At 36.2% G+C, this 22,414-nt stretch overlaps 2 protein-coding genes across 8 annotated transcripts in view; both read right to left on the bottom strand.

Moving 5' to 3' along the window:
• Window positions 1–21,629, bottom strand: part of LOC127159983 (sialoadhesin-like) — a 34,582-nt gene extending 12,953 nt beyond the window's left edge. The window contains exons 1-4 of the mRNA XM_051102670.1: window positions 21,608–21,629; window positions 19,605–19,868; window positions 19,146–19,400; window positions 18,800–19,054 (exon numbers count right to left, since the gene is read on the bottom strand). Coding sequence (XP_050958627.1) covers window positions 18,800–19,054; window positions 19,146–19,400; window positions 19,605–19,830 — 736 coding nt within the window. The 5' untranslated portion in view covers window positions 19,831–19,868; window positions 21,608–21,629. The remainder of the gene's footprint in view (window positions 1–18,799; window positions 19,055–19,145; window positions 19,401–19,604; window positions 19,869–21,607) is intronic.
• On the bottom strand, window positions 1,937–11,180 carry LOC127159984 (B-cell receptor CD22-like). 7 transcript variants are annotated; one of them, XM_051102672.1, is made up of 10 exons: window positions 10,333–11,180; window positions 10,160–10,203; window positions 9,177–9,248; window positions 6,201–6,545; window positions 5,867–6,115; window positions 5,513–5,776; window positions 5,323–5,428; window positions 3,806–3,851; window positions 3,504–3,718; window positions 1,939–3,333 (listed from the first exon to the last, which is right to left on the bottom strand). In XM_051102672.1, exons 4-10 carry the CDS (start codon window positions 6,505–6,507, stop codon window positions 3,270–3,272), a joined length of 1,251 nt encoding a protein of 416 aa, XP_050958629.1. In that variant the 5' UTR covers window positions 6,508–6,545; window positions 9,177–9,248; window positions 10,160–10,203; window positions 10,333–11,180; the 3' UTR covers window positions 1,939–3,269. The 7 variants fall into 7 exon arrangements, with proteins under 7 accessions (XP_050958635.1, XP_050958628.1, XP_050958629.1 ...); XM_051102678.1 differs by lacking the exon at window positions 9,177–9,248 and having other exon boundaries at window positions 1,937–3,333; window positions 10,160–10,222; window positions 10,333–10,470; XM_051102671.1 differs by lacking the exon at window positions 9,177–9,248 and having other exon boundaries at window positions 1,938–3,333.
• Window positions 21,630–22,414: the final 785 nt, after the last annotated feature.

Below are 22,414 nucleotides of genomic sequence, written 5' to 3'. Positions count from 1 at the left end.
TTGGATTAAAACTATAAGTTCTTTTGAGTTTGGACATTTCTGTGCACAGTAATCATTGGACGCCTGTCTCTGAAAATGTCTGGATTTTGAAATCATCCTGCAGATGCTCATTTTAACAGGCTTTTATTTAACTATGTGATTACAGCATATTGAAAAATATACATAACCAGAAGAATTGATACACTGCTTTGACGGGCACGTTCGGTAATCAATCCCACTGTGATAAACGTTCATTTCTAGTGCTAGATGGAAGTCTTGATAAATGCTGCAGCACCACGTTTTTAAGACGCCCTTTCAAGTTCAACATAACACTTCTGTGTGTCGCTTCCTCTTTATCTTTATCTTTCTGTTCTTAGTCTTAGTTGCAAGGTTGTGAGCAGCATGTAACACCTTCAGTGCAGAGCATCTGTGAATATCACCTTTATATAACGAATCACTCTAGATATGCCACATAAATACAAAGTGAAATGAAAAAAAACAAATTCTGTCAGTCTGTAAAAATATGTTTAGGCTACAATACTTCCGGCATACCTTCACCACCTCAACTTTAAAGGTAGGGTATTTGAAATCACCAAAACAAACATGCCCCTAACCCAAAAGGGTCTCACCCCTATTTTGATAGCTCCGCCCCACACATACATACGCAACCCAGGCAACGATTATGGCCTAATCTGCTGTGCCAGCCACTGATCGCGGATGAACAAACAAGCGAATATGACACACGAGCATATTCAAGCAAAAGCCAGCATATATTAGTTCTGTGAAGCAAAGCAAAACCAATGTTACTCGAGAAGAAACAAAGCAACCTCGGCCTCCGATCACAGGCCCTCCTGCCCCTTTAGTTTTCTCCAGTGCTGGAAAGCTAATCCGATATTTACACGGGTCCTACTTCTTGCCTAATCGCAGCGTTTCCCAATCTCAGTCCACACGCCATGATTCCAATTCGAAACGATTGTATATGTTCTATTCAGAGGACATTAAAGTGTGCGAGACGTGAATTCAAATTGTATTTATTTACAGAGGTATATGATGTCACACTCATCTGGTAAGATTTGTCTGTGTGTGAAGACGCTGCAGGCACCAACACAGTGCAAATTCATGAATGAATGTTCCAAAGTCAAGTAAACTTCAACGGATGTCCCCCTGCTCAGGAAGTAGGAAACAATGAACTCTATGTAGGGATCATATCAATCTGAACACAATTCATGCACATAGCTCTCTTCTAACAAGCTGGTTATCTGAGTCAGGTGTATTAACTAAGAAAGACATTCAAAATATGCAGAGCAGGTGGGATTGGGAATCACTGCCTTGTAAGCCGCCTTTTGTTCTGCAGACGTTTTTTATCCGCCATCTGTATCTTTCTGTCGTCGCTTGGCTCAACTAATGAATGCCTGTCCTGAGCGCTCTCTCCTCCCCATCATGAGTAGATAAGCCCTTCAGGCTTACATCCATTTTGCCCGGGCCATTAAAAGGCCAGCAATTCTTAATCATTGTTTTAAGTGGTCCATATCCGGATGCTATCTGGGAACACATATGCACAAAAATTTGTTTCTTCAACTGCATGTGAATTAGTGTTATTCAGTGCTTACATGAATATTCCATTCACTCCAGACATCTTTTTACAAATTTGATGTATTTAAACTATTCTGCTCAAATATACAGTGACTTAAACAAATAAGCACAAATCCAGCTGCGATATCAAAGAGCGCCACAGGGGGATGCCAAAACACCACTAACTGTCTCCATACTGCATAAAGGCCTGGAATATCACTGAGGCCCCCAGTTGAGAAGCACTGGTTTAAAGAGTTTCATTTGTATTTATGTACAGGGTCCACAGCAGTTACTGAGCTTATATAATAAACCAAACCAGCATTCACCAAGCACACAATATGCTTTATTTGAATTATTGTTTAATCCTTTCTACAGATGTTTAACTCTTATAAACATAGGCCTAGTGTAAACTTGTCTTACTGTGCTGCAACAAATCTCACTGTGAATGGTCACAAATAAGAAATAATGAGAACAGCAGCATAACGAGAAGTGTTAAACTGCTGGACTATTAATAAATATCACATCTAGAATGAACGCCGGCCTTCCTCTTTCTCAATATTTCAATATTCCTCTTTCTTCTCAAGTCAAGTCAACTTTAGTGATATATAGCGCTTTATACAATACAGACGAGAAAAAATACAAAAGAACATGAACACATCCATTCGCCTCCACACATCCACTGTTGTTAAAGACTTGAGAATGCGAAACATGTTTGCTTTAAGAAAAACAAATATTTATTGACAACATGTCAGTTCATTAAATGAACCAAGCTGTTCCTCACAAAGGCAGTTTATACAGTGTAGGAAGCCTTTTATTCATTCAGAAAAGTATGTTTTGCTAAAGCGGCTTTGGGTGAAGATGTACAGTGGTGGCCAAAATTATTTGAACACTAGTATTTTCACCAGCTAAAAAAATGTTTTGTTTCATAAACCAGACTGTCTGGATTGACACAATGAAACAGAACTTCAAGAAACCTTCCTGCAAAGCTACAGTACTGTTAAAAGTTTTAGGCATTTGTGTAAAAATGCTGTAAAATGAGGATGCTGTCAAAAAATAATGTCATAAATAGTTTTTCTTTACTAATTAACTTAATAAATCAACATTTGGTGTGACCATCCTTTCCATTTAAAGCAGCTCTTGCGCATATGTTTAGAGGAAGGTTTCCTGAAACACCTTGAAGATGTTGCCACAGTTCCTCTGGTTTTAGTCTGTCTCAGTTTGTTCTGTTTCTTCATGTCAATCCAGACAGACTGGATGACCTCCAGTTGTCAGACTCCTTGTGCAAACAAAAATCTCACTGGATTATCACAATTAATGGCAAAATGAATGTTTGGACATGTAAACTGGTATTTCCTACTGACACACTACAGCAAAAGACAGAAATAATTGACTTAAAACCATTTTAGCTAGTGAAAGTATTAATGTTCTAATAAGTTTGGCCACAGTGGTACTTTACGGCTTTCACTTCCTATTTTTCACACAAAATGTCTACATTGAAAGGCACTGCGCAAGATCACGTGAGCACATTTCAACACAAACATTAAAACACATGAAAAAATAGAACTGACCCTATTTATTTTCTTAATGCATTCGATCGATAAAACAAAAATCGCATTTTCTTTTGTTTTTTAGCGAAATAATTGCTAAATTTAGACACAACTTGTCTACAGTGTAGTTCAATTCTAGTTCAGCAGCTTTTTGATAAGACGCTCCAGTTTTCATGCAACTTTGATGCTGCTGTAGATCACGGAGGAATCATCAGCCTGATTTTCATCGTTTGATCTGTACGATAAGAAAAAAAAGATGAACCAGATAAATATGCACCCATAAAACCTTGTCACTCTAAGCTTCATGTGTCTCATTTTCTTAAGGAAAAACTATAGGATTTATGTGTTTGTTTACATCTTTAACCCTGTGACGAGTGATGCTAGAACTGATGAAGTGCGTCTTACCCGGCACGGTGATCTCTCACGTTTCCATACTGACATCCAGCCTCCGCACTCGCGTTCCCGGTGTTCCTGTGATGCTGGACGGTGGCGTACTGAACTTCGTCTTCATCTTCAACTCTCTGGTGTTTCTTGGGGCTTTTGTGAGTGACGCTGGCGTACATGAGCTCATTCGGATCGGCCGTGTTCGTCGGAGCCGGCACGGCTGTGCCGTTACTTTCCTGAATAAACACACACAGTCAGGATGATCGCATTGTGATCACAACTACATGAAAAATGTGCTGAAATAGACGCTGTTTTGGACTTGCCTGTTTTGAAACGCCACCTTGGACGCCGGCGTCTCCTGTTTTCCTACTAAAGAGAAGAAAAAGGGAAACATATAATGTCCATGTCTCAGATGAACAAAAAAAAAAAAAAAAAAAAAAAAAAAAAAAAAACACTGAAACTAATGTTGTGTAGAAACTATTTTCACTATTTCACAAACAGTTACAAAGAAACAGCAAGTAGCACATTAGAGACTAAAATAGTATTTTCTTAAAGGCACTGTACTACTTTTAATTTACAGAAAAATAGCAAACGAGTCAACAGCTACTCAAAAACTATAGGCTACAAAGTGTGAAAACTATAAAATACTAGAATTTACAGAATGTCTTGAATATTAATTTCGTTAATTAAAGAAATTAATACTTTTATTTATCATGAATGCATAAATTTGATCAAAAGTGACAGTGAAGACATTTACAATGTTACAAAAGATTTATATTTCCAATAAATTGTGTTCTTTTTAACTTTAATTTCATCAAAGAATCCTGAAAAAAAGTGATTCTGTTGTGCTGTTTCTGGCTAAAAAGTGGCCACCATTGCTTGTAGTTTTCTCATTATGCTATATGTGACCCTGGACAACAAAACCATGTCATAAAGGTATTTTTTATTGATTCACACATACTGAATAAATAAGCTTTCCATTGATGTATGGTTTGTTAGGATCGGACAATATTTGGCCAAGATGCAACTGTTTGAAAATCTGGAATCTGAGGGTGTAAAAAAAAATGTTATTGAGAATATTGAGAAAATTGCCAAGTTATCCAAATGTTCCAAAAGTTCTTAGCAATGCATATTACTACTTAAAATTATGTTTTGATATATCTGATATATAAATTTATGAAAAATCTTCATGGAACATGATCTTTACTTAATATCCTAATGATTTTTGGTATAAGAGAAAAATCAATAATTTTGAGTGCTACTTAAGACTGGTTTTGTGGTTTCATTTAGCAGAGATTTTGCATGTCTTTTTGGAGCTGACTGACCGTAGACCTCATTGATCTAAACTTATGCACCTCAGTTTCTAAGTAAAAAAAAACATAATTAGGCCATATTCACTTAAAAATCAAAATTGATAATTATTTTTTCTTTTTGTAGGCCAGTCATTTTTTTTCTACAAAATGTAATAATTATGAAAATATTTTTTTAAGTTGTTATATCCTGTCTGAGCAAAGTCAAAGTTTTAGTCCAGTGCGATTAACTAGCACTTTTTTGGACAAATAAAATCTTCTCCAGGCCATAAAGGATAGGATAGCATAAGGATTAAAAGTGTCATAAAAGTAGTTCATTTCTGACTTGTGTGCTGTATGTTTTACATAAGCCACATGAGCTATATAGATTTTCTGAAATCATATGATAGTGTGAGGAACATATAATTAAGAAAATATAATTAATCATTGTATTCTTGCAAGATAAAGAATGAGACACAAATCACATTAATCACTGTATGAAGTTTTGTGCTGTTTTTCAGGTATTTCCACACGAAAAAAAAAAAAGTTACCTCATGATTTTTTTTACTACAATAATGACACAGATGCAGATGAGCGCGGCCCCGATTCCAGCAACTATGTACAGAACTTTTCCAGAAGGTTCTGTTTTCTGGCCACCTGAAGAGAAGAGAAACATCATTTCACACTGATGCTAATCATACCAGCAGAGTTCAGTAAGAGTCTGCAGTATCATATTAATACCTGCAGGTGTTACAGACACAGACGCTGATCTCTGAGATCCATATTTATTCTGAGCCTCACAATAGTAGCATCCACTGTGACTGGAGTTAACACTGGAGATGCTGAAACTCTGTCCAGATCCAACAGCTGAAGTTTGATTCTCCTTAAACCAGCTGAAGTTCAGAGCAGGAGGGTTTGAATCACTGCTGCAGATCAGAGTCACTGAATCTCCCTCCACTATTTCACCAGATGGACTGATGGACACTGAGACGTCCTTTGGGGGATCTGAAAAATTACAGAAAATTACATCTCACAGTCCATCATTCGATCACTCTAGACTGAATTTTGCTAATATGGAGATCAATCTTGATATACATCTGACGCTGAGAGTGACGGCAGGAGACGGCAGATGTTTCTGATCTGTCACTGCACAGCTGTAGTTTCCTGTATCATCACTGCTGACCGACGGCAGCAACAGCTGATTCGAGCCGACTGATTCGGATAAATGTTTGCCGTTTTTATACCAGGTAAAGTTTGTTTTATATGAGAGGTTACAGGTGGTTTTACAAAATAAAACAGGTGATTGTCCCTCAATGATCTCTTCAGGAATCTCCACTCTAAGCTCTGAAATCATAGACAAAACAAATTTCATACATGTGTATAAAAGGACAAAGTAAAATCTGTCAGTGTAAAATTAGTTTGACTGTACCTGTCACTTTGAGGTCAATCCCAGGAAACCCCAGAAATCTTTGTTTTTCTTCATTTGTCACGATTCTGAGGCAGTACATTCCTTTATCCTCATGTGTCACATTACTGAGACTGAGAGCAAATGTTTGGTTTTTAGTGGGGAAATACTTAACTCTCCCTGTGTAATTTGGATTATTAAACAGATTGATGTTTTCCTGTTGTTTAACTGGATTTATGGTCCAAAATATCTCTGTTACATTGAGACCTGCTGGGTATTTATAAGTGCCTGATAAAATTATTGTTGAATCCTTTAGAGCACATTTCATCATATTTGTGTATTGAACCTTCCAATCCTGGCTGCAATTCACTGAAAAATATGAAACCAGCAAATACAGATTTTAAAATGTATTCAATTCTGTATATTTGTGTTTTCCTTTTCTCTACAACACCGAAGCAGTTTTAAAGTACACTGTTAAAAATTGCTGTAAAAAAAACGGCCAAATTTTGACAGTAACATGCTGTTTTCCATTAAAACAGTGCATTCTGGGTATTATTTGTCATCTTCGAAAAAGTGGCCTGCTGCTATGTATCGTGAATTAACAGCGTTCAAAATCGACACTCAGAGACTGTGTTTAAAATCAAACTCTACACCCTCATTCACTGTTCCCTACATGAGTTTACTAATATAGTCCACCTTACAGAGAGAATGAAAACTAATGAGTGACTTCAGACACTAATGAACAGCTGCTGTTAATGAGCAGAATCACTGATTGAAAGAGAAACAAGACAAACAGAAGAACTATAGAACTGACTTCAGCCACAGCCTTAGATGAAATCAACTGAAAATTTAAACAACTCAACACACAGCTTTACCAACTTCATGCATTTCTAACCAGACTGATTTTATTTCTGTCAGATGTCTATAGAAGATCTTATTGAGAATGAACAGATGTTTAGATGATGATGTTTTATTGTTTTGTTTGACGATACCATTGTGGAGATCAGTGTTTGCTTTAATTGGGCTCCTGACTCTTGACATTAGAACATACATATATTTGTTGTGACTGGGTTTTTATGATGCCTTAGTTACAACAATGCTGGTCATTTGATGTCAACTATGTCTAGTTGGGCATGAACATCATCTATTGAACTGGTTCGGAGTCTTGTGAGACTCATTAAGAGTCTGTTTTTGGGTGTGTGTTTATTTGTTGTTGCTTTTTTCCCCCACCAAGTGCGTTACAGCATGAGATTTTTTGATAACGTGGCACCCAGGAAATAAGGATTTAATAGTTAAAATTTAAAACTACTGTAGCATTTATACTCAAACAGAGACATGAAGAATCAGCATATGAATCTCAACAATGGTGACAATTGAAAGCTTCATGCTACAATGCATGCTGGGTATCAGCACACTACAAAACCTCAGCCATGACTTGTTCTCGCCATTGTTGAGATTCAAAAAAGTTTAAAAAAAAAAAAAAAAAAAAAAAAAAAAAAAAGAGTGCTCTTTCTTACATCTGCATGCCCTTTTTTTTTTTTTTTATTTCACATTAATATTCAATAAAAGACACAGGATAAAACCTGTGTTATTACCAAACCATAAACAATTCTAGATTTCTTTGTAGACATTTGTTTATTTTCTTTTATTGTTATAACAAGCATGTTGTAAACACGCACAGTTACAACAATTAAACTAAAATCAATCTTAAAATGTCAAGGTTCAACAGCCCAACTAAAGTAAACACTGATCTCCACCGTGGTAGTAAAAAAAAAAAAAATTTAAACCTCTGCAACTCTCTTCTGTAGACGTCTGACAGAAATAAAGACAGTGTGGTAATAATTGAAGCTGGTAATGCTGTTTTAGGAGTTTAATCAGATCTTGAGAGATTTAATGTCTTCTTTTATTTCAGTTGATGTCATCTAAGGCTGTGGCTGAAGTCAGTTGTTCTTGTGTTTTTCTTTCATTCAGCAATTTTGTTTGTTAACAGCTGGTGTTCATCACTAATGCTCAATCAGAACGTGATCAATCATATAATTATCTCATTAACTTCAGCACTAATTCAGTATTACTCAAACACTCCGTAGTGTTGACACATTATAAGTGTTCATTTAAAACTAAGGATTTTGCTGTGGGTTTTAAAGGGTTAAAGATGTACGATGGGGAAAAAAACAGCATGAAATGTAATTTAACAGTAATAAACTGTAATTAATTTACGGAAACACACTGTAGAAAAACAGTAACATGTTGGCAACCGAGCTGCCAGTTGATTACTGTTAATTCAAGAAAAAACAGTAATATACTGTAAAACATAACAGTCAGATTTACCAAGCAAATCAAGTTATTTTCACTAAAATATTAGTGAATGTTCATAGAAAAACAATTATGCAAAGTCATTAACTGGTAGGGAGAGTAAATATTTGATTGTGCCTAACTGATGTGTTTTTGTACAAGAGAGATCTGTCAGTTTAATTTAGTTTTGTGGGTCACCATTGTGCTGGAGAGTAGAGCTTGTGCTTCAGGCAATGATGAGCCACAAACACTGATGTTTTGCTGCTTTATTTAAAGACAGTAATTGTAGAATTGCTGATATAGTGACAATCTCTTTACTAAGCACTTTATTACACAAATTTGTGCTTTTGTTAGTTAATGACAATCTATAAAGATTTGAGTAAAAGTCGATTGCTTCTTTATTACACTTTAAGTGTTTGCGGGTTTATATTAAGAAATATTCTTCATAGTGGACTCAAATTAAATAAGTTCACTGTACTAACACCATATAAACAATGGTTTTTGTAAAACTCAAATGGTTTGAAGCAATCGGTTTCCAAAATAAAATAAGTTAACACATGGTAAAATAACGGTAACATACTGTAAAAATGAAGAGCTGTAAATTAACGGTAGAGAGCTGTAAAATAACAGTATAATGCTGGCAACCACAGCTGCCAGTAAATTACTGTTATTTTACAGTGCAATTTTTTACAGTGAAAATGTGCTCACCTTACATCATGCTTCTGTAGTTTTTGTCAGAACATTTATTTACTCAATTTTTTTTTTTTTAGGACGTTGATCCTGCTCGCAGGGGATCACACAAACATTACATGAACACAAAAATGGCACCACTATAGCCAGCATTTCCAGGAAGTGTCTAATGTGACAGTACTGAAATTGTCTGTTTTACAGAACTGAAAAACTATATGTGACCTTGGACCACAAAACCAGTCATAAGCGTTTATGCATTTATGTATTTATACATCATCTGAAAATCAAATAAATGAGCTTTCCATTAATGTATGGTTTGTTAGTATAGGACAATATTTGGTCAAGCAATGACTATTTGAAAATCTGGAATTTGAGGGTGCAAAAATAAACAAAATACTGAGAAAATTGCCTTTAAAGTTGACCAAATTAAAAATTAACTTTTGATATGTGACCCTGGATCACAAAACCAGTCATAAGGGTCAATTTTTCAAAATTGGGATTTATACATCATCTGAAAGCTGAATAAATAAGCTTTCCAATGATGTTTGTTAGGATAGGACAATATTTGGTCGAGATACAACTATTTGAAAACCTGGTATCTGAGGGTGCAAAAAACTCAAAATATTGAGAAAACGGCCTTTAAAGTTGTCCAAATAAAGTTCTTAACAATGTATGTTACTCAATCAAAAATTAAGTTTTTATATGTTTACAGTAGGAATTTTACAAAAAATATTTTCATGGAACATGATCTTTATTTAATATCCTAATGATTTTTGGCATAAAAGAAAAAAATTATAAATTTGACCCATACAATGTATTTTTGGCTATTGCTACAAATATACCCGTGCTACTTACGACTGTTTTTTGCGGCCACTTATGTGAGCAACACATTACCATACACATCAAACTGTCTATCTAATTAAACAAACAAATGCAAACAAACATACTGAACAACAGCTATGGGTTTCTCAAGTGGAAATGAGATTTAGGTTCAGACTCACCAGGAATTGTGAGCAGAAAAATCAAAGAGAATAGTCTGAACATTCTGGAAGGCATTAGGAAGACTGTTAAAATGACACAAATGTACTGCAGACTGAAGAGTATTTAAATGTAATATTTAATCATATATCTATAACTAGTGTGTATTTGCATTGTTAAAATACAGTTGTCCTACCTTGCTTTAATGTACAGGGTTTGATGGTCACGTAGAAATGACACTTGATGTACTGTATGCAGTGCTTAACTATTATCAGACATCCGGTCCTCTTCACTTCCTCTGTCTGAGTGCAAGGCGCTTCTTCTCCAGTCACAGAACATTATAAAGCACATTTCAAACTCAGCAAACCCTGATGAGTCAATCAGACCTCACAATCAATCAGACAGACGGAAGCTGAACTCAAAAGATTATTTTACATGCGGGTTCACTGAAAAACTACAGAAACTCAAGTCAATGTGACCATCACATGGCACTAGAGAAAATAGCTCTAGTTCCTCTTTTTCTTTCTTTTTACAGTTATGCTAATGTTGCAAGTGCCATGAGAAATCTGCAATATGCACATGTGAGAAACGGCTTCTTGACAACTTTGACTTCCTCTAGACACTTGTCAACACCCATTGAACAAATAACCCAACTGATTTACAGAAATATAGAGTAAAGAGCAACAACCAGGAAGATTTAATCATTCAAAAGGAAGATTTAATCATTCTTTAACCTATATTATAATTTTAAAAAAATGAGTAAATGTGATCAACTTTCACAATGCAAAGACAACATGACAAACTGAGAAGACGACTTACAGAAAGTGTTTATGGGCTTGATCTCAACTTGAAACATGTGAATAGAAGTTCACAGTTCACAATGTTCTAGCAGCGCCTGTCCAACTTGTCAATATATAGGCAGGGGCCATTTACACTAAGTGCAAATAGCAATGGATTCTGTTTACACTAGCAGTATCTTAGCAGCATGCTATTTACACTAATTGCAAATCTACAGGTGCTGGTCATATAATTAGAATATCTTCAAAAAGTTTATTTATTTTACTAATTCCATTCAAGAAGTGAAACTTGTATAATGTATACATGCATTCCACACAGACTGATATATTTCAAGTGTTTATTTCTTTTAATTTTGATGATTATAACTGACAACTAATGAAAACCCCAAATTCAGTATGTTGGAAAATTAGAATATTACTTAAGACCAATACAAAGAAAGGATTTTTAGAAATCTTGGCCAACTGAAAAGTATGAACATGAAAAGTATGAGCCTGTACAGCACTCAATACTTAGTTGGGGCTCCTTTTGCCTGAATTACTGCAGCAATGCGGCATGGCATGGAATCGATCAGTCTGTGGCACTGCTCAGGTGTTATGAGAGCCCAGGTTGCTCTGATAGTGGCCTTCAGCTCTTCTTCGTTGTTGGGTCTGGCATAATCGCATCTTCCTCTTCACAATACCCCACAGATTTCTATGGGGTTAAGGTCAGGCGAGTTTGCTGGCCAATTAAGAATAGGGATACCATGGTCCTTAAACCAGGTACTGGTAGCTTTGGCACTGTGTGCAGGTGCCAAGTCCTGTTGGAAAACGAAATCTGCATCTCCATAAAGTTGGTCAGCAGCAGGAAGCATGAAGTGCTCTAAAACGTCCTGGTATACAGCTGCGTTGACCTTGGACCTCAGAAAACACAGTGGACCAACACCGGCAGATGACATGGCACCCCAAACCATCACTGACTGTGGAAACTTTACACTGGACCTCAAGCAACGTGGATTCTGTGCCTCTCCTCTCTTCCTCCAGACTCTGGGACCCTGATTTCCAAAGGAAATGCAAAATTTACTTTCATCAGAGAACATAACTTTGGACCACTCAGCAGCAGTCCAGTCCTTTTTGTCTTTAGCCCAGGCGAGACGCTTCTGACGCCGTCTGTTGTTCAAGAGTGGCTTGACAAGGAATGTGACAGCTGAAACCCATGTCTTGCATACGTTTGTGTGTAGTGGTTCTTGAAGCACTGACTCCAGCTGCAGTCCACTCTTTGTGAATCTCCCCCACATTTTTGAATGGGTTTTGTTTCACAGTTCTCTCCAGGGTGCGGTTATCCCTATTGCTTGTACACTTTTTTTCTACCACATCTTTTCCTTCCCTTCGCCTCTCTATTAATGTGCTTGGACACAGAGCTCTGTGAACAGCCAGCCTCTTTTGCAATGACCTTTTGTGTCTTGCCCTCCTTGTGCAAGGTGTCAATGGTCGTCTTTTGGACAACTGTCAAATCAGCAGTCTTCCCCATGATTGTGTAACCTACAGAACTAGACTGAGAGACCATTTAAAGGCCTTTGCAGGTGTTTTGAGTTAATTAGCTGATTAGAGTGTGGCACCAGGTGTCTTCAATACTGAACCTTTTCACAATATTCAAATTTTCTGAGATACTGAATTAGGGGTTTCCATTAGTTGTCAGTTATAATCATCAAAATTAAAAGAAATAAACACTTGAAATATATCAGTCTGTGTGGAATGAATGTATACATTATACAAGTTTCACTTCTTGAATGGAATTAGTGAAATAAATCAACTTTTTAAAGATATTCTAATTATATGACCAACACCTGTAGATTCTATTTACACTATGTTAAAATAGCAGAATTTTTTTGTTTGAGCTGTGTCGTTTGAAAGAATCTTTCACTGAATGATCTTAAAATTGAAAGAATCTTCCACTGATTGATCTTAAAATATATCTGTGCCTTTGTTTTGTCTCAAGATGCACACCAGTAATGTTTTTTCTAAGGCATATTTATCTCCTAATTGAACTGTCATCTAATGCCGGCTTAGACTAAGCCCTGTCTGTGAAACCAGGCCACTGAGGGTAAACAATCATTTTAATTCAAATTATTAAATGGATGGCACCTTATTTGGACAATAAATCCCTCCATACTAACTCAACCTGATATTTCATTTTCAACTTTTAGATTATTTCCTTTATTTTTATTTTAAAAAAATATTTTCTGATGTGATATGAGATTTGAAAAAGGAGGGGGGAAAAGTTTGGCAAAGGGCGGATTCGAACTCGGGTCGATCGCGTCAAAAAGAGTATGACACAGAACTCTGAACATTCCACACACGTCACAGTTGATGAGTGAAAGTTCAGCACCGCGGACAGCGCCGTTCCCGCACACCTCTACAGCTCACCGACCTGACGCGACATCTAGAGGACATCTGAGACTGAGAGTGACGGCAGGAGACGGCAGATGTTTCTGAAATATCACTGCACAGCTGTAGTTTCCCGTATCATCACTTCTGACTGACGCCAGCAACAGCATCGAGCCGAATGATTCAGATAAATGTTTGCCGTTTTTATACCAGGTAAAGTTTGTTTTATCTGAGAGTTTACAGGTGGTTTTACAAAATAAGACAGATGATTGTCCCTCAATAATCTCCTCTGGAATCTCCACTCTGAGCTCTGAAATCACAGAGAAAACATATATGTGAATGAAAGCACAGAGTAAAATCTACCAGTGCAATATTAGTTGTACCTGTCACTTTGAGATCAATCCCAGGATAACCCAGGTATCTTTCTTTTTCTTCGTTTGTCAGGATTCTGAGGCAATACATTCCTTCATCCTCATGTGTCACATTACTGAGTCTGAGTTCTTTCTTGAGTCTGGAAGAACTGAACTCTGCCTCTGTAATCTGGAAGATCCAGCAGACTGACACCCTTAACTGAAGTTGGGTTTACAGTCCAGATTCTCTCAGTCACACTGAGACGTGCTGGGTGTTCATAAGTGCCTGACAAAATTATTGTTGAATCCTTTAGAGCACATTTCATCATATTTGTGTATTGAACCTTCCAAACCTGGCTGCAAATCACTGAAAAATATAAAACCGGCAAATACAGATGTTAAAATGTACTTGATTATCTATAATTGTGTTTTTTTCTCTACAAACACAAAAGCAGTTCTAAGATGTGCTCAACCTTACATAATGCTTCTGTAGGTTTTGTTAAAACTTTTATTTACTCAATTTTACTTGAACGCACCAATACTGGCTGCAAATCACTGAAAGGTATAAAACAGGAAACTACAAATTAAATGCATATTTATCTCTTAAAATATACAGGATATTTGTTTAACTGTTGTCAGATTGTGTGTTTAACTGTTTGCTTGGATTGCATTTATACAGTGTTCGTTAATCACAGAAACATTGTTTCTCTTTAGTTTTACTTTCAGTTGATTAAAAGCATCTAAACACAAAGTAATAGAGATGGGGTACTCAGACTCGAGACCATCCTTATGTCCAAATTTTAGTGGACTCAGACTTGTCACAGACTCAGAGGCATTATTTTTTTCCTCTGACTTTTAGCAGACTCAAGCCTTTCAGATTAAGCTTGATAATGTTTTACATACATTAGTTTAGTATTAGTTTTTGCTGTTTTGAATTTTTTTTTCTTTTTTAAACATAGTGGCATAATGTATATGTATATACACCTTGGTTGTATTTTTTTTTATAATTCAACTGCCTCTCATCAATTATTCCTTCCTTAATGTATTTTTTTATTATTATAAATGCATTCAAAAATAAAACAGTTGTGATTTTGCTGTGAGCTATGGAAAGTACATGAAGGGCTTTTATACACAGTGAGTGCCATTGTAGGTTTATCCCTCACAGTCTCCTTTTCATTCAAGAAAAAATTCTAAATGCCATCTGTCTAAGATTTAACAACTCGTCATATAAAACCCAAAACACACAGCCACAATCAGAGATAAGAGGTGCATTTTTCTGCTCTTTAGGTCCTATTCACCAATGCTACCAAGCTAGAATTTATACATTACTGTAATGTTGAATAAAGTCAAGTCACGTTACATGTTTGCTGAGTAGGACACTAATTATGAGATGCTGTGAAATCAAAAATTGAAATGGTAATAACTGATTTAAATTGACATTGCTTTTTCTAGTTGTAAAGGTTAAAACAATGTTACAAATAGCAGTGTTTAGTTCAGGGGTGTGAAACTCAGTTCCTAGAGGGCCAAGTTTAGCCTTAACCCTAACTAACACACCTGATCCAGCTAATCAGGCCCTTAATCAGGAAAACTACATAGTTTGTGTGTTGGAGCAGAGCTGGATCTAAACTCTGCAGGGCTGCAGCCCTCCAGAAACTGAGATTAACACCCCTGGTTTAGTTGGACTCAGACTCAACTCGGACTCAGCCCTTTTGGACTCAGACCTGAGTCTGACTCCGCCCATTTCAGACTCAGACTCAACTTGGGTGGACTCGAACCCAACACTACAAAGTAAAACAAGATCAGCATATAAACTGGACATTGTGGACATCTCCAGTGCAAAACAACATAAAATAAGAATTTGTATTAGACTCACCAGGAATCATAAGCAGAGAAATTAGAGAGAAAAGACAAAACATTCTGAAAAACATTAAGCAAATGTTTAAAATTACACACGTATATAAATCTGAAGTGTATTGATCATTTCCATCATTTAGTAACATCAACATATCAATCAAACAGTCTGTATTTGACACAGAGAGATCCAGGCAGTGATGACAAAGGAACATTTTTTATTCAGTAACAGAATGGATTAGAGACACAAAATTCTAGATTAAATCTGAAATAAATGCACCCCAATTTTAAGAATAAAAAGCAAATGAATATCATAGTAATGAATATATGAATAAGGATATATCCAAGAAGTAAAACAAAATACAACGTATAGTCTGAATCTATCTTCTAATCTAACGGAGTAGAAGAAAAAGATAGAAAGAAACAATAGAAGAAAAGAAACAAAGAAGCAGAGGGATCCCGTAAACTGCAGACCAGAGATCTCCAAAATGGGGTGTGAACTCCAAAAGTGGGCAGAACCTCCCAAATGGGGCGGGGTCTCGTAGCGAAATTCGCAGGGTATGAGAGGCTAGTGACGCTGGGTGTAACTAAAAAGCTCCCATTTTCTGGTGAGGTTCGGTTGGGGAGTTATGACCCGGCGATTTCATATCACATAATCTTATTTACTGTTTGTCAACCACGCTATTCAGCGCCAATGTCACAGTGTCATGTGACTGTCTTTCAGTGGGAGGAAGCCACGCCCTATTTTGGAACTCCTGCCCCCATTTGGAGATCTCCAGGCTGCAGTTATACCCTTCTTGAAAACTAAGCACTCTTTATACACATCAGATAAGTGTAAGGTAAGTCTAAATCAGTCACGTAGTTAAATGTCATGCACACTTTGTGACCAGGTCCACATGACCAGAGGATTACATCAGTATGGGCAGATAGTGATTGTGTTTTTGTTTTTTTACCCTCTCAAAGAATATAGGAAGTATAAGCACTCTTAGTTCTGAAGACCATATTTGTGCTTTTACATTGGAGGAACTAAAGGACACTTCAAAATTCTAAGAAAACACTTCAATCGTATGGAAACTCTTTTATGTCAAAGTATAGTCAATTCTGCCATTGTGTAACATTGTTCAGGCAACAAAGTACAACAGTGTGACAAACACAAGTATTATATCTCACATTATTGACACAGAGAACTTGGGAATATGAGTAACTTTTGATTGTATAATTTTTAAACAATTAATCATAAAGAGTCACAATCAAATAATAAAGGAACATAAAAGAAATTAATGAAAGAAATACACACTGCTGCTCAAAAGGAAAATATGACCAATAAGAAACAACTCATCAAAGAGACTTTTGGGAAATTTTGATATATTGAATCTTTAATGCATTTTACATATTTAGAGAGCTCTTGTCCTACCTTGCTTCACTGAAACTGAGAGCTGTTCAGGCTAGACGGTGGGTAACTTTGTCTCAAAGATGTCAACACTTCCTGTCTCTCTGTGTTTTTCTCTGCACGAGTGAAATATGCTCCTCCTCCAGTCACACAACACTAATGTAGATTCAGAATACATACACCACATAGACTTCTTGATGAACACACGAGCACCTCGTTTTTAAGACACAGTGTTAAGATAAAATAAAAAACATTGACGGATCAATTCAAACACACAAAGAGAATATATAAATAATTTTCTTTCTAATGAGAAAACACTGAAATAGTACTCAAACTAAAGATGTGTGCTGATGAACACAACGCTTCTGTGTGTCAGTGTGCTGCTTCCTCTTCTTCTTTTCATCTTAATGCTGTGATTGCAGAAGTTGTGAGCAGCATACAATAGCATTTGTGAATAGAAATTTCTATTGGATTTCTTGAGTATATATTCATCCACACACCCTCAAACAACAAAATCACTCTATAGATGCCGAATAAATAGTCAAATCCAAAAATAGTCAATTTCTTTTGTGTAAATATGTTTAGTGTTTCCATTTAATTGTTTCTCTCTGCTGAAGTTTTCATGCTGACTTCAAACAAATCTACATTTCTTTCTTACTGGCTAAATGTAGGTATTTTTCATACTGGCGTGTGATCCAGCGATTACCATGCAGGATAAAAGCAGATAAACTAAGGAGTGAAATACATTTGCTAAAGTAACACATTTCATTATATAACGAAGAAATCCTTAAACTTAATGCAAAATTGGAGTCCATCATATAATACCCAATGCATTTGTAAAAGCACTAAAAAAGCAAAAAGCAACATGTTTTAATTCTAAGCCAGAGAAAGAGTAGAAATCATGAGAAAATACATAGAAAAAAAAAGTCATATTAGTTATTAATGTGTTCATATGCAGGATCCTGAGCTTCAGGGTCTTCTGTGTTTTCACAGGATCTCTTTATATTCTAGAGACGAAATGAATATATTCATTACTAATACGTTTTCATGTTAAACATCAACAGCAACAGCAGAGGAACTCACATCCAGTGTGTCGTATTCAGAACATCTGGACTTGGCTTCAAGGGTCATGTAGGCATCCTCAGGAGACTCGAGCTAAAGACACACAATGATGAGAGAGTTAATTCTCCCTTCAGAACTGACAGACAGATGAGAAGATACATGAGGAGATTTACACACCGTCTTATTGTGTCGTGATCCTCTGTGGTTTTGCTCTTCTGATAGAGTCGTTCGTTTCCTGTGAGAGAAGAAAAAATGAACATGAACACGAACTGAGTCTGAATCTTTATGACAGTACAGACACAGAGTCTCCTTCACCTTCTGATCCACAGCCCGATGAAAACCATCAGAATCACAGACGTCAAAACAACAGCTGCAGTGACTCCCACTGTGACCCTGATCAGAGATGAGCTGCTTTCTTCAGCCGTGCAGACAAGAGTCAGAAAAACTGTTACTCTTTATATACAAACAATGAGCTCACTGAGATCAACAGAGATTATTCTCACCTTTAACAGTGACTGAAACAGACGCTGATCTCTGAGATCCATGTTGATTGTGAGCCTCACAATAGTAGAGTTCACTCTGTAATGCACTGAAACTCTGTCCAGATCCAACAGCTGAGGATTCATCCTCCTTAAACCAGCTGAAGTTCAGAGCAGGTGGGTTTGAATCACTGCTGCAGATCAGAGTCACTGAATCACCTTCCACTATTTCAGCAGATGAATTAAGGTTCACCACAACATCTCTTGGAGCATCTAAAACATAAATGAATGAAAAATTCCATCAACAACAACAATAAACACACTTGAACTAGAGGACCTGTTCTCAGTTCTTGCACCATTGTTCACTTACACATCACATTCAGCTTCACAACATCAGAGTCTTTCTCTCCATGTTTATTTCTGGATCTGCACTTGTATTCTCCACTGTGATCAGAGCTGATCTTTGAGATGCTGTAGATTTTTCCAGATCCTACAGACTTTCTGTCCTTAAACCAGCTGATTTCTGCAGGAGGGTTTGAATCACTGCTGCAGATCAGAGTCACTGAATCTCCCTCCACTATTTCACCAGATGGGTTGGCGGTCACCACAACATCTTTTGGAGCGTCTAAAATATAAATGAATGAAATGTCCCTTAAACAATAAAAACACTTATACTAGAAAACTTGTTCTCAGTTCTTACACCAGCATTCACTTACATATCACATTCAGCTTCACAGCATCAGAGTCTTTCTCTCCATATTTATTTCTGGATCTGCACTTGTATTCTCCACTGTGATTAGAGCTGATATTTGAGATGCTATACATTTTTCCAGATACTACAAACATTCCTTCCTTAATCCAACTGATTTCTGCAGGTGGTTTTGCATCACTGCTGCAGCTCAGAGTCACTGAATCTCCCTCCACTATTTCACCAGATGAACTGATGGACACTGAGACGCTCTTTGGAGGATCTAAACAGACAAACAAGTGTGGAATGACAAGCAGTGAAACATACAGTTTTCAAACCATATCTACTGCTGTTGCTTTTTAAGCATTGTTATCACCAACACTGATTGTTGATAAACAATACTCAATTTTCTCCCAGCAGAAAGAACTGTCATTTAATTCTAAAGAACACATGAAATGTTTCAAAGTAAAGCTCTCAGCTAACTTACATCCAGGTCTAACAGTGATTTCAGCAGACGTGGAGTTGAGTCCCTCATGACCGCTTATAGTGCAAGAATATCGGCCTCCGTTCTCCAGCTCGACAGGCTCCAAAAGAAGTATGTTGTTCCCATGGTGTTGACTGTGCAGACGGCCATCTTTCTTCCAAATATAGGTTGGTACAGTCATGGAGGGGATGCATGAACCACAGACAAACAAAATCCAGTCTCCCTCCATCACAACATCAGACTCGGTCTGTACCTCCAGCTCCGCATCTGAAACAGAAAGAAGCAGTCTATGCTTAATATGTGTGTTTATCAGTGGTAATGCATTACAGGTAACATGAATTTTGTGATCAGATGGCTTTTTTTCAAGTAACAAATAAAGTAATGCATTACTTTTTAATTTACAAAAAACAAGTTACTTTTGTCACTGCATAGTACTTGATTGCAAATCTTGAAAGTGAAAGTAAAAAGCGAGCATGCATTTAAAAACGACTTTAATGCCCTGCATATAGAGTGTTTTTATGATGCATCGTTAGTTGGCAGAGAGAATCCCGGGCACGTGTTGTCAAAAATATGATTTATTGCCCGTCATAAAAATTCCTCCCCCCTCCCACCACTGGACACCTGTTTGGACACCTGTTTTTGTACACCCCCCACCACCCCCGAACTGGCCACCTGTTTGTACATCTGTTTATTCGCCTCAGTGATTCAAAGGAATTTATGACCGTTATCTTATTGTTTGGGAAAGTGTTTTTGAAGTGGGACCATTGTAAAATGTTCAAAACTATGTGCTTTAAACTTTAAAGTGTGAAACGGTTGGGGGTAAAACGGGATCAAGGGGATAGTTTTTATTAAAGTTTTTCACATTCAATAGAAACACTGTGACAACGGTGTTTTCCAGAAACAGTAAAACAAGTCAAGATGAGCATTTATGTATTGTTAAACAATTTTGTTGATACATTTAAAACAAAAATGTATTAAATACGATCGTTAACCAGTAACAAAAAGCAGTGAGACACGTCTGTGTAAAACAAAAGCATATAGTTGTCAAAATATTGCAAAATTAAATGTTTTTAAAAAAAAGGTAGCGTTTTTACAGATATAAGAGTTAAAGGAAAAGAAAAAAAAAGAGTCGAGCATCTTACGTTGATTTAAAACAAAACAAAAAGTATCAGACGTGATCGTTAAGCAACAGCATAAGATACTTGTCAAAATCTGTTGTATTTTGCATTACAAATTTAAAAAGGTAGTGTTTGTTACAAGTTAGAAAATAAAGAGTCGAACATCTTACACTGATCTAAAACAAACAAAAGTATCAGACGATAGTTGCCAAATCTATGTTGCCCTTTTAAAAACGCTTGTTTTTTTTTTTTTTTTTACTCATACAAGAGTTAAAGTAAAAGAAAAGAAAAAGAGTCGAGCATCTTACGTTGATCCAAAACAAAAAAGTATCAGACACATCTTGTAAAATAGCATTTGGTAGTTGTCAAAAATGTTGCATTTTTTAAAAAGGTAATACAAGAGTTAAAGTAAAAGAAAAGAAAAAAAAAGTCGAGCATCTAAAACAAAAAAGTATCAGATGCGATCGTTAAGCAACAGCGTAAGATACTTGTCAAAATCTATGTTGTAGTCTAGCATTACAATTTTAAAAAGGTAGTGTTTGTTACAAGTTAGAAAATAAAAAGTGTCGAACATCTTACGCTGATCTAAAACAAACAAGCAAAAAAATAAGTATCAGACACGTTCTTGTAAAATAGCATACGATAGTTGTTAAAATCTTTAAAAAGAGCTAGAGTTTTTTACTCATACAAGAGTTAAAGTAAAAGAAAAAAAGAGTCGAGCATCTTACGTTGATCTAAAACAAAAAAGTATCAGACACATCTTGTAAAATAGCATATGGTAGTTGTCAAAATCTATGTTGTAGTCTAACATTACAACTTTAAAAAGGTAGAGTTTTTACTGATACAAGAGTTAAAGTAAAAGAAAAGAAAAAGAGTCAAACATCTTACACTGTTCAGCGAAAATACACCCTCTTTCCTTGCTGCCTAACTCAAAATGAAGTTATGGGTGCAGCGATCAAACCCCGCCCCCTAACACAAGCCGTAACACCATAAGCAGAGGCCAACGCAAAGATTCAAATGTATGATAAAATAATTAAACCAAATAAACTTTTCAAAAAAATAAATAAATAAATAAATAAATAAATAAATACTTTTATTAAACTGTCACCCGCCCCCTCAACGGGACGCCTAAGTTTACTTCACCACAAATAGATCCTAAACTAATCATGACAAAACTGTAAATCGTTGGAGACATTGCATTACCATGGAAAATGTAAGTTTGGATAGTGCATTTTCAGTCTATGTTCAAAATGGGAGTGACAGTTAAAGGGTTAATAAATCTATGACATTTCTTAATTGATGAAAGCATTCTTCCTGTTTTACTATTAATACAAATAGTTTTTCATTTTTAAAGATCATACCAGTTTCCTTTCAAACAAACTTCTCCTAAGCCACAGGAAAATGTTTCTTTATTTTAGTTTATTTTATTTAGTTTTTCACACTTGATTAATTTAATTTATTTATTCACTCTTTGATTTTTGTCAGTCTTAGAACTTACAGCCTGTTATATCAGTTGAAATGCACTTATGCATGTACATGTAGGTAGTTAAAATATCAAGGTGAATGCAAATGTTTTGTTTCACGCTACACAATAAAAACAAGAGAGGATTTTCTTCCCGTAAGACTTGCGGACTGGTAGTTAAAACACACGTTCATGTATTTAATCGTCTAAACTTAACAACATCACACGAAATG

This window comes from Labeo rohita, unplaced genomic scaffold (assembly GCF_022985175.1).
Source record: "Labeo rohita strain BAU-BD-2019 unplaced genomic scaffold, IGBB_LRoh.1.0 scaffold_272, whole genome shotgun sequence".
NCBI lineage: Eukaryota > Metazoa > Chordata > Actinopteri > Cypriniformes > Cyprinidae > Labeo > Labeo rohita.
This window is presented reverse-complemented; position numbering and strand designations above follow the sequence as displayed.

Coding starts and splice junctions, on each gene's coding strand:
- LOC127159984 (XM_051102678.1), bottom strand. CDS start 10,214: ATGCCTTCCAGAATGTTCAGACTATTCTCTTTGATTTTTCTGCTCACA. Junction 6,116..6,200: donor GATTGACCTCAAAGTGACAG/GTACAGTCAAAC, acceptor CTATGATTTCAG/AGCTTAGAGTGGAGATTCCT. Junction 5,777..5,866: donor CGTCACTCTCAGCGTCAGAT/GTATATCAAGAT, acceptor GTAATTTTTCAG/ATCCCCCAAAGGACGTCTCA.